The 12081-nt window shown below is 35.8% G+C and overlaps 2 protein-coding genes across 5 annotated transcripts in view; one reads left to right on the forward strand and one right to left on the reverse strand.

Moving 5' to 3' along the window:
* Nucleotides 1–12081, forward strand: part of LOC110375603 (Fanconi anemia group J protein homolog) — a 68971-nt gene that overhangs the window by 42448 nt on the left and 14442 nt on the right. For 3 of the 4 annotated variants that reach the window (XR_010277582.1, XM_021333766.3, XM_064040389.1), the window contains exons 4-8: nt 6507–6602; nt 8983–9124; nt 10044–10293; nt 10610–10846; nt 11552–11671. Coding sequence is in view for 3 of the 4 variants with exons in the window: in XM_021333766.3 (XP_021189441.3) it covers nt 6507–6602; nt 8983–9124; nt 10044–10293; nt 10610–10846; nt 11552–11671 (845 nt within the window). In the remaining variant the exon portion in view is untranslated. The remainder of the gene's footprint in view (nt 1–6506; nt 6603–8982; nt 9125–10043; nt 10294–10609; nt 10847–11551; nt 11672–12081) is intronic. The other variant, XM_064040390.1, reaches the window with a different exon arrangement.
* On the reverse strand, nt 792–5462 carry LOC110375604 (fatty acid-binding protein). The gene is made up of 4 exons (XM_021333770.3): nt 5310–5462; nt 2660–2829; nt 2100–2210; nt 792–1581 (listed from the first exon to the last, which is right to left on the reverse strand). Exons 1-4 carry the CDS (start codon nt 5380–5382, stop codon nt 1522–1524), a joined length of 414 nt encoding a protein of 137 aa, XP_021189445.1. The 5' UTR covers nt 5383–5462; the 3' UTR covers nt 792–1521.

Here is a 12081-nt window from a genome sequence, read left to right on the forward strand (position 1 = left end):
TATTCTCAATAACTGTACGAAAACAAAACACCAAAATCCCGAAATGAGGCACCCCCTACACAGGGTGGTTGTGCTTTTTCGCAGCGCGTGTCACTTCGGAGGGACGGGCGCGGCCGCCGACACTGCGGGCGTCGGGATCCCGCGGCCGGGCGCCGTCGCCATGGCAACGACACCGCGACACCACACCCACCCTCACCCACCCCGCGCCACGCCAAAACAGCCCCTAACACAACAACATACGGACCATTGCTCACTTATATACCCCAGACACATAGGGTGGACTATATAAGGACGGTCAGGCGATGTAAATAACGCGAGATAACTTCAAGAGGGTCTAATGGAATAGGGAACCGTGTTTCGGAAAGTGCCCCGGAGAGAATGTTCTGGGTTGTTAACTCACGATAAGGGCCACCATCCATGTTAAGTGAAAGTCGATATGGATTAACTTGCCCAAATTTGATTACGCAGACGTTTTGGTGTAGTTCGAGAACTGCGCTTTAAATATTTAGACGTGAAGCTATTTCGTTTAATGGAGTATTGATTTCGTTAGTGATAATTGTCAGGGGAAATATGTAAATAGAGTTTGGTTCCGAAATGAGTTTGGTGGGCTTGTTTTCATTCCAAATAAATTTCACTGAATGACAGCTACGCATGACTCTGGTGTGATTAAAATATAAGCCAGTTAATTATTATTATTATCACTATTGAGTCAAATACCAGATCATACGCTTAGGTCTCAAGGTCCACAAAGTTTGTGTAGGGTTCACCGATTTTTTAATTTAAAATATAAGTAGAGTGTACTTCTTACGTGTATTCAGTTAAATACTTAAGTACAACATCATGAGGTATCTCATATGCTAACAGTATTTATCGATCTTAATTGTTCTAACAATCCTTAATCTAAACAGTATACATAAGGTATTACATTAAAAATGTAGTTACATGCGTGCTTATTTAAAGAAACTTAAATATAACCCGTCCTACCACAAAAACTTTTAAACGTCAGTTTATGCCTTGTCTAAAAAAATGACAAATTATGACGTTGACATATGGTTCATTTTGCAGCCAAAATTTTATTAGACAAGTGTAAAACAGGGTTTAAAGTTTTTGTAGTAAGGCCCAACATGTTTAACATGAAATTCACTGCTCTGTAAGTTCGTAAAGTTTATCTGCTCGAACATGTAAAAACTCTGGGATTTTGTTTGTGTATATCTAGTACCTAAGACTGTGTTTAAGCCAAGCCAGCATATTGCTAATTTTATTACTTTTTATAGCCATCCAATTCTTTTCAGACAAAAGATCTTACACTTACAGTATTTACAATGCTAAAATTATCTGAAATAATACTCTGCTCTTTGTTCGTTTGGTCTAAACGCACCCTCAGCAATCAGCATTCCTATTACATCAAACTAAATTTTAAATTTAAGTACTTGACAAAAAAATCGTCTCATTGCGAATAAACTTCGCAATATTCTTAAAAATCTTTGACTAGAATTTGTAGTATCTCTCTTGTCACCCAGCTCATTCCTGTACAACGTAATATCTTTTTACTACTTTATCCAGTCCCTTAGCTGTTGTCGTCTGAAAGAACACAAATAATATCAAATGATAGCAAAAACATTGATAGCGTCTTCAGACCTATATGATTGTATTTCTCTAACTACCAAAATGAAGTATACAAACTCCCTAAAAACATAGAGAACCAAGTTTCTTGGAGGAATTATCAAGGACAGTTTAGCTTTTGTAACTCAGTGGAAAATTCTCAGAAACAGCCTCGAGTGCTCGGTTAACGCCAAAAGACTAGCTTTCCAATACATGGATCCTGCTATAACTGATGATATTTGCTTTACGGTATACTCAATTTAGTACTGCAGACACATTTCTGCTCGTGGCTAGGTAGAAGCCGGACTATCGATCGTAAGGCTAAGCAACGCTTCTCGATTGAGAAAAAATTCGCGCGCTCGATTCTAGGATAAGTTCGAAATCGAATAGTGCTCATTAGGAAACAATGGAAATATAAATCTATTGCTGTGGACGCGTTACTAAATTCGCGTACTGGGAGTACTATGAATACTAGTTAGTACCATAAAAATGCTTACCACTGTCATCTTGTCAGCAAAAAATTCTCTGACGTGTGTAGAAATGTTTCCGTTTTCATCTATCTGTATGTGCGTCATTATGTTATCTTCTATTGTCATTGTCGCTTTTACCTGAAATGAAAAATCCATTCGTTTTCTTCATATTTGTGTACTAAGCAAACATAAAACTTCATTAATAAGCTTTTTTCAAAACCTATCTATCCTTGCTTCTAAGCATCAAACTAAAATCAAAGAAAGAATGCCTTGCATTTACATTAAAAGTATTTGATAGGAAAAGTTAAAATGCTGCAATATTATGTTTTTTTTCTAGCTCTTCAGTGAGTCTAATATAAACGCACTCGAGATATTTCTTTACCTTAGAGGTTTTTGAAATTAACTTATAGGTAATTATGTACCCTGGCATCTGTCATACTTTTATGTAATTTCACTATTATCAAATGACAGTGGTATGAAAGACTGTCAGATTTCTACTAACACACTGTCTCTCCGTTTTTTCTATAGCCCTTTGTGTTCCTACATTTTCAAGCAATCCCCGAAACGAAAATTGTATGGCTTCTTACCTTAACTCCGTCAGCTTTAACCTCTTCGAACTCGACTCCTGAAGTGAAGGTGACAGTTGTACTAGCCATAGGAGATATGAACTGGAAGGTGTATGTGCCATCCTCATTCTTTGTCAGAATATGAGTCTGGCTTAGTTTCAGCGCTATTTTACGAGCGAAGTAGTTCACACCTGTGGGAGGAAAGACGTTTTTGATTAGATTTGAACTGCTCGATGGCTTAGGCCTGATTATTTTACACTTCTTGGTTGCTTAGGCCTTGCCCCGTATTTTTGAGCCGTAAATTAAAATATAAGCTAATAGCAAGGAAATTAATACTAAACTTATTGCGTTTTTTAAACTAATGAGTAAAAACATACCTACATAAAAACAGGTCAAATTGAACTTTATGAACATTTTAAGCCTATTTGATAATAATTTAATATGACTTAATCGTTTGCTATTTTTTGCTCAAGTTTGTTTAGGGAAAGCTGGACAAAGAGCGACCGAAGATTTAAAAAAAATATTTTATAGTTTTTTACCCATTATTGATCTGCCTCTTATTCCCCATCATTATAAATGAGAAAATTAACAGACTTTAAATATATTCCTAAGTACGTACTTATTGACGTAACAGAATACACAACGTACTTAAAACTTGTCTTTAATAGATAATGGGTAGTATTTAAACGCAAATCAAAAAATATCCTTTTTCTATGCAATAAGATTCCGAATTCCCATCAAAATTACTGATTGCACAGCAAAATATTCAACTCAAAATATCACTAAACACACTACAATTTATTTTCGCAGCGTACAGCGATTTTTCCTAAAGCAAAAGCTTTTTCATCAATGCACAGCTAATAATCTTAATGCACATTATACATGTTAACTCTTTTTTTTTAAATATAGCTTCTATTTTTATATTATTTACAGCAGTTTTTCTGAATAAAACAGCTTTTTATTAGTCACAGTCATCTTATTATTTATTAATTACGGCATAATGAGATCAGCAAAAAAATATAAAATTAAATACAAAATTGTAATTTATTGAATTATTTATAAGCGTTCACCCTTCCTTTTTTGCCCAATAGGCAACATTTTTAGCTTCTGCAGGTGGCGCCACGTACTTGAGTCGGATCGCAAGTCCGATGATATGCTTGCACATACATACTATAGTTCTTAAAAAAAATGGGGCTGGTGCATTGTCAGTCATTGTCAGTATTTCCTTTTGGCATACATTTCATATAAGTAGTCATTAAAAGGCAGAACTATCATAATTCAGAATGTTTATAATCAGAATCATCTTTTGGCATAGTTTTGGAATTTTTATTTTCCTGTAAGAAGCAAACAAGCCTGAAGCATGCAAGCAGGCATGCAGCATGTAAGCAGGCATGCAACATGGAAGTAAGCATGCAACATGCAGCAAGCATGGCTTCTGTCACGGCTCCGGCGCTTCGTGGCTCCGGCGGCCCCATGCGAGCTTATCGTCGCAGATGATTTTCACGCTCACCACCGCAGCTTCGGCTTACTGGCCGGCAGAGCCGGCCAGCCTCAACCGCGTCGGCGAGCGTTAAAACTACCTCAGCTCGCAGGCCGCCTCGCCCCTCCGCGCCTACGCGGTTTCGAATTGCACTCTAGGGGTAGGGCAAACAAGACTACGTGGAGTCGGTTTTGCAGCGATTCGTTTTCGTTACTAGCTTCAATTTTTAATACAATGTTTTTTAATTGAACTCTATCTTACTCGCTCGCGCCACTCTGCACTCACGAAAACAGTGCAGCAGCACAGCACAGTGACGAAAAAGCGCGCGAAGCCGCGAACCTTTTCAGTTAATTTGTTCTGTTTTTAGAAATAATGCAATGTGACAGGATTTTTTTATTTTAATAATCATTAAATTTGCCGAGCATGGCTTCTTGAAAATTAAGACAAATATGATGAATAGGTTTTGTTGTACTTACTGGTTAATATGCGATTGGGATAGTTATTTTGCTATGAAATATGGAAAATTTGCTGTGCAGTCAGTATTAATGCTATGTATGTAGTATTTTTGTACAAGACTAAATTTAACTGTATTGCATTATAATAAAAAAAGCAATGTCATATTGATGTATAATTTCGAATTATCTGCAGTTTGAGTTTTGTTAAACATTTAGTTTATTTGTAGTGAAGTAAGTTATTTGATGTAAAAAATAATATAAATGATGAGTATTTATTGATAGGCGATTATTTATTTGATATGCAATTTATAATATCCCATAGATAATAGCATTAGTTTGCATTAATTAAGTACAGATAAACTATTTTCATTACGATTATCATTTTCAAAACAAAGAAATGTACCTACTTAGATCAAGATTTGACATGATTTCGTTTATTTACCTACGATAGCGTGGCGGATTTAAATAATTTAAATAATTTAGTTTATTATTATTTCACTCAATAATCTATTCTTAAACCACTGCACTTAACGTACTTGTAAATAACGAAAAACAGCTGAGAGTTCATCATTGTTATAACCTTCATAACCGGTATCGGAAATGTTTATATTTATTTCCATTCAATTCATAACTTACCCAGTCTTCACCACCAACAAAATAAATTAACTAAACACAAAACCGAACTACAATCACTTAAAAACATAACAAAAAATAATAAACCTCAATTCTAACTTACCAATATAAATCAAATAATCTTCAAAGTTCTCCGAATCGGTTAAAACGTACTTTCTGCCGTACACCTCGTCCATTTCCAACGGAGTACAAACGCGTTTGATAGCTAAGTACACGAGTACTATCAGTAGGTAACTGATAATGGAGTTATATCAATGGTGTAAGTTCTTATCAGTTACGTTCGTTCGCGATATTTATTCAAAATAATGCTAAGAGTTGGCACAAACTAGGCGATTTATAGACAACATCGATTTATTTTGTATCAAAATAAGATTCATGTACTCTCTATCAATTTTATGTCAGTATATTATTATCAAAAAACCTAAATAACTTTACAAAATTTTGGGTCTGTACTCCTAACCGTCGAAGAGTTCCTTCATAAAATACATTCCCGGTTTGAAGCATCAGGTCATAACAAAATTATTAATGTGTTGCTATCATACCTTAATATCGATACTAAAGTTTTTTTTACGTCTAGAAGAAGTGGTACCAATAAAATAAAGCATAGTCGTATATCGGTAGCCGAATTCATGCTGTAAGCATTTACAGTCCAAGCGATTTATTTGCGGTCGTCGCCAATCGCCTAGTGTGCGCAAAACATACGTACAGGAAGGAAACTTTGCATTATATTGATATTAAAATATGCTCTCACCATAAGGTTTTGACATTTAAACCTTATCACTACGATCTTTTTCACACTGTTTTTTTCCCTCTGAAAAAACACCAATAAGGATAAAGTCATATAAGGAAAAATCCATATAAGGAAAAACTACTTTTCAAATGTCAAATATTGTGTGTTTATGTGATACGCTAAAACGGTTATCCGGTTTAGATTAAATTGATAATGGAGAGAGCTACAAATCAAATCCTGGTTGTGTTAATTAGTGAAACTTTTTATACCTACATTTTTCTATCTGGTTCCGGCTGTCATTGTACATCCTTGGCAGGCGTTACGGGTAGTCAGAAGCCAGTAAGTCTGACACCAGTCTAACCAAGGGGTATTGGGTTGCCCGGGTAAAACTGGGTTGAGGACGTCAGATTGGCAGTCGCTCCTTGTAAAGCGCTGGTACTCAGCTGAATCCGGTTAAGACTGGAAGCCGACCCCAACATTGTTGGGAAAAGGATGATGATGATGTCTTTTGGTATAATATATAAGCTGATAATTATCACAGTAAATAACTTTGATAAATTATGTTTTCAGGTGAAAAAAGTATATACTACAAACCGGAGCAGGATGGTGCGTCTTCCACCACCAAACGTCAGGAGAAGACTCCCTACAAGGATGAATCAGATGAAGGTACAGTACCGAATTATATTGCCTATTTTTCTTAAATATAGAAAATACCGTGGCAGAGAGGATTTGGATGATCTACATCCTGGAATTTATCAAAAGCAAGTCCAAGGTATAGGCTAATTTCTGCCTAACTCTCAGACTTCGTAGTGCACTTAATATATTCCATGAAAAAGTGGCCAGGAATTGTCCAATTGAAAAAAATCTAGACTATATGGTGAGCCTATCTAACGATCTAGCTAGAAAAAATACAATGTAGAGATGTAACTAATATTCAAAATAATACTGATGCATAAATCCGTGGCAAGATGATATCCCAGTATTATCATGAACCTTAGCCATCCCCTTCCTACAATGTACCTACCTACGGCATACAACAAAAGATATTGCAATTACTTACAACAGATTCAAATTAATAACAGATGCAACTAAGAACAGGTTTTTATCACCCCCAGTCATAATGAAGTGGACTGGCGACATGCCGAGGGGTCTGAATCTCGATATATTTACGTCTATTACTCTCCCTGACTTATTAACTGTAATGGCGGGGTGACGCCATCATGACGCGCCGCCATTTTGAAATACGATGATTTTGTTTTTTGATGATACATTGTTGACTGAAAAATAGTGTAAGTAATCCTTTTTTTCTAATTTAAGATAGTGGGCCGTTAATGAGAAGAAATACTTAGGAATACACAGTTTAACCATAGATAGTTATTTTAGGTACCGCAGTTCAATGACTCCCCACCCTTCTCCTTTTTATTCTACCAGTTTCCTTAATTTTATGCAATCATTTCTTATATTAAAAGCTATTAGGTATGTCTTAAACAAACCACTATTAAAAGAAAAATAATTTGTAACTAAGCCGTTACTTAAAAACTAGAAATTGCTCTTAGTCCTTTAGAACATAAACTTCAGCTTTTTTACATGGTTCTTATAAAACGAAATAGTTTCCATCTGTAACCAGAAAGAATCGTTTAATTTTGTAGGAAGCGGGCATTAGCGTCTTTTACAAAACTTACATAACAATTATCGTTCTAAAATACATACAATGCCCTGGCTAAGCTATGATTACAAGACAAACCAATCAAAATCGAATACACAATACACTATAGTCTACAAGTAAATGCTAAATCCGCGCGTTGATTAGACGTGAACATTATTAGTGGGATCGTCGTCTGCTAGTGCGAGTATGCCGGAAATGTCATAGCTAGCGCATAGCTCCACGATCCGCCTGGCTTTGTGTAGCACTGCATTATAATCGGACGGTTGTAACATGTTGATGTTATGCTACGGTATGACGTCATTATACAAATAGAATAAGCGAGACTGATTAATAGTAAGATATATAAATTGGTCACAGGAAAGGTTTAAAAGGGAATGTAAAACTAGCCGAATTGAATCTTTCATAGAAGTGTCTTTGAATATCCTCATTTTTGGGAATTTAGTTAATAAGGTGTCTTAAGGAAGGGCGTTCTTGGGGCTATCTTTTGTAAAATTGACCTTCAAAAAGTACTGATTGTCAGCTTACTTTGAATGAATGAGTTTTTATCTTATCTTTTCGTACTCGTACATAGGTGTTTAAGGTGCAGAATGAGTACATGTGTAATTGGGTGACATACATTTTATACTCGATCACCAAGAAAAGTAAAAAACTATTCAAATTACACCCATGCCCTAGAAAAAAACATACCACATACAATAATACCATCTAAAAATGTGTCTTACATAACTTACATTTCCCTAGAATCAGATCTGAAATATATACTTTTGAAACTGCATACATCCACTTCTTGTAGCGTACTCTCAGTATGTCTAAGCTTTAATTCCGTAGAAACAATGTGCTTCGTCTAGCATTGAGTGATGAAAGCCGATTACATACGTTCACGTATACGCACCATGAGAATACTTAGCTAGATGAGAAACTGCGATAAATATATATTAATATTCTATATTGTTCAGTTAGTGTGTCTAAGCGGCGACTAAAATTGAATGATATAGGTGAATGTGTCTATACGTCATTATATATTTCCAAATAGATATATATGCACCAATGAGATTCTGGAGCTCAAGACTATTAAAGGAAAATACTTCCATCTATTTTCGAAGTCGGTTAAAACGAACTCTTATGACATCACTTCGTAGACAGTATTAAACACTGAGATACCGCATTTTCCATACACTTTCTAGATAATCGAAAATTTTAATTGGATTTTTTTTCATAAAATCTTGTAGGAAGCAGTGCTTACAGGAAAAGGGAGAAGATTATTCATAATTCTTATTAGCCACTTGATTCTACTTCTTTTCCTAATTATATTCTTAGTAGGTTTATTTTTCTTGACCCTCAAACAATTTTAACAATACAACAAATATTATATATTTACAGAATCTTCGTGTAACCAGGTGACTATTCACAAGCGACCACGCCTAACATCCACGGAATGTATAGATGACAGCAAGAAGAGTATCCCTCACACCCCTGAGAAGACTACCGACGTTGTAATACCTAATACTCCTGAAAGTGTTAGGTATGTATTACAGTCTATTTTGTTTTCAAGTTTTGTATTTTTAATTTGGCTGGTTTTTTGCTCTTTTTATGCTTGCGTGGTGATTGACACTGAATCGTTCTCTGTGTGAGAGGAGGCCTGTGCTCAGTAGTGGAATAGAAAAGGCTGATGATGATTATGTGTTTATGCTTACAATTTGAAAAGTTAAACTGATTTAAATGGGTGTGGTGTGGTGATGGTATAAAATAATCCAAGGGAATGCGTTATTCAGTTAAAGAAACAAACGAAACACTTTTTTTCTTTGCATGTTTCTAGTTTTTACTAAAATAAAGTCACCAACTCGAACCTCGATTTTTCCTTCATTTTTTCAGCCTTAATTTTTTAATGAAATTAAGCAATAAATAATGTTATTAACACAAACAACATAATGTTTATTTTTCATGTTGCATGTAAACCAAGTACGTGCATTATTGCAATTGCAACTAATCTGGTGTTGGGTGCCTTGAGTGTTACAGCTGGTAATTGATGCTTTCTTATTTTCTACCTTAGGTAGTTGACAATAGATCTTAGATTTGGACAAATAATATGTTGCTTTTTTGCTTTATGTGTAAACTGTGATATTTTGTTGTTTATATAGCACCTGAATTTTATAAATTATTTTTTATATTGTGTGTACTTAATACAAATGCAATAAAATAGTGTTCATAGTAGTTTTGATTTAATTGTTGTTTTTGTGTGATTATTGGTCGGTAGCATCAATATCCAGTATTTTTTACAATTTCTTCTTATTATACATATTTTAAGTTACACCTCCCTTTTAACATGATCTATATACTATACTTAAACAATACGATATTGATGCAACTCCCTCAAAAAGCAAAATAACTTAGTAGATAGCAACTGCATGACGTACTAGGGTGACATAGGTGGTTGGTTACAGAAACCTTTACAACCTGGTGGAAAAGCTTCGGATCCGCACATCCATGTTTGTTGATTGCAGCCTACCCACCATTTACTACGGGGCCAGGACTCATACACAGCTGAAACAAGTCATTAAAGAGTTTAAGAGGACCTCGTATTGTGGCCAAGTGAAAATGACCCTTCTGTCTAGTAGAGATAAGAGCTGTATTAAGGACTTCGATAGGAATCTCTGGACTTCTAGGAATGATATGTGCAGGGCGTGTATTAAGGTATGTTTTGTTATATTTCTACCTACTTAAAATAATGTATTCTATAACTAGCTGTCCCTTGTGTGTCCTCCATTGATCATACCTACCATAGGCTATTTAGTAGATTTTGCTTAAAGTGTCAAGACACAAACATCCGTCCAAACTTGCAAGTTTATTATTTTAGTATCAGGAAAATGTACCTATGATATTTTATGTTACCTATAATTTTTCAAATAGTTTTTCTCAGTTCACTAAAAACTGATAAAATTTTCCGAAACATGAAAATAAAACTAACATAATATACATATTTACAATCATCTCTTAATTTCCCTTCCAGCCGCTCAGAAAAAGCGAAAGGAGCGAAAATAAAGAGAATTCCAACTGCAAGTTCTACGATAACCGAGTTGCCATGAACCACGGCTGCATGCCAGCTGCCTTTGACCTTGAAGATCTGGTGGAAATAGGCCGGGAAAGAGAAGCCTGTCCGTACTATGGAGCTAGGGCGATGGCGAAAACTTCCCATATTGTATTCTGCCCGTACAACTATCTGATTGATCCTTCTATCAGAAATAGCGTGAGTATATTTTTTATGTCGTCATTTTTCGAAATAGTATTATGATAGTATTTGGAAACGCAAATGTCGTTCCTGTTTGTGAACTCTCCCGGTGGTGTCGGATTGCCGTCCCATCGGGCTATGAGAGTGAAGGAATAGGGAGTGCACCTGTGTCCAAGCAAATGCTCGTGCACTATAGGTAGTATGTCCTGCGCAGCTGGCTGATCTCCTTATTTGAGATCAGCTATCAGTCTTTGGGATGTGTTTATTTTCAGAAGTAGTACAATAATTGGAATTAGTTTGAAGGCGTGGGTATTAAAATTCAAATTTCATATTTTTTGATTTGGTGGAATTATATCATTGAAAAACTGCTGAATGCCGCTGCCAACCTTGAAGTGCTGGTATAAATAGGCCTTTTTATTTAAGTCCAGGTTTACCGACAACGTAAACGTCAGTTTTTCTTAACTATTTACTATGAATTTTTACATACAATTTTCAAAGTAAACAGTTGTTATGAAAAACGGATGTTTAAGTTGTCCTAAATGTTCGTACCTCCAAAGGGACAGGCGTATGTCCAAAGTACGGTAGACCGCACATCAGTGGTAACTGTCATGCACCTTAACTCGATAGTAACAAATACGATTTTCCTATAAAACTGTTAGCACTGACCTGAAGTTGACTGTACAGTAGCAAGGTGGTATATATTTATTTCTGTTTCTCGTACAGATGTCAATAGAACTGACGGGTGCGGTAGTGATAATAGATGAAGCTCACAACATCGAGGGTATCTGTCGGGACGTCGCCTCCGTCAATATCACCCGGACACAGATACAGAATGCTATCAAGGTGAGCAGTGCAAAAGCACAGATTAAGAAACAACAGTAATTTAACACCTTAGGAAGACCTAAGAAAAATGGATGGATTGCATGAAAGATGACATGAATAAGGAACGTAAAAAAGTAAGAAGTAAAAGGAGTAATGCCCATTTTCACCAACAAATACTTAAATTTAGGGATCCCTTAAGAGCATTTAGGGAACACTTAATGCGAATTTCGTGTTCACCAATGTTTAAGTGTCCCTATAATTTATTATTGAGGGAGCCCTTATTCTAAGTGACGCTTAGTTAGGGAAACGTTAAGAGGTTGTTGGTGAAAATGGGCATTAGTGTCATTATGACGAGCGATAGGGAAGAATAGAAGCGGGAGACATTGCGCCGACCCCAAATAAAATTGGGAACAGAGCAGGAAGAAGAAGTA

The sequence above is a fragment of the Helicoverpa armigera genome, chromosome 22 (assembly GCF_030705265.1).
Source record: "Helicoverpa armigera isolate CAAS_96S chromosome 22, ASM3070526v1, whole genome shotgun sequence".
NCBI classification, from domain to species: Eukaryota; Metazoa; Arthropoda; class Insecta; order Lepidoptera; family Noctuidae; genus Helicoverpa; species Helicoverpa armigera.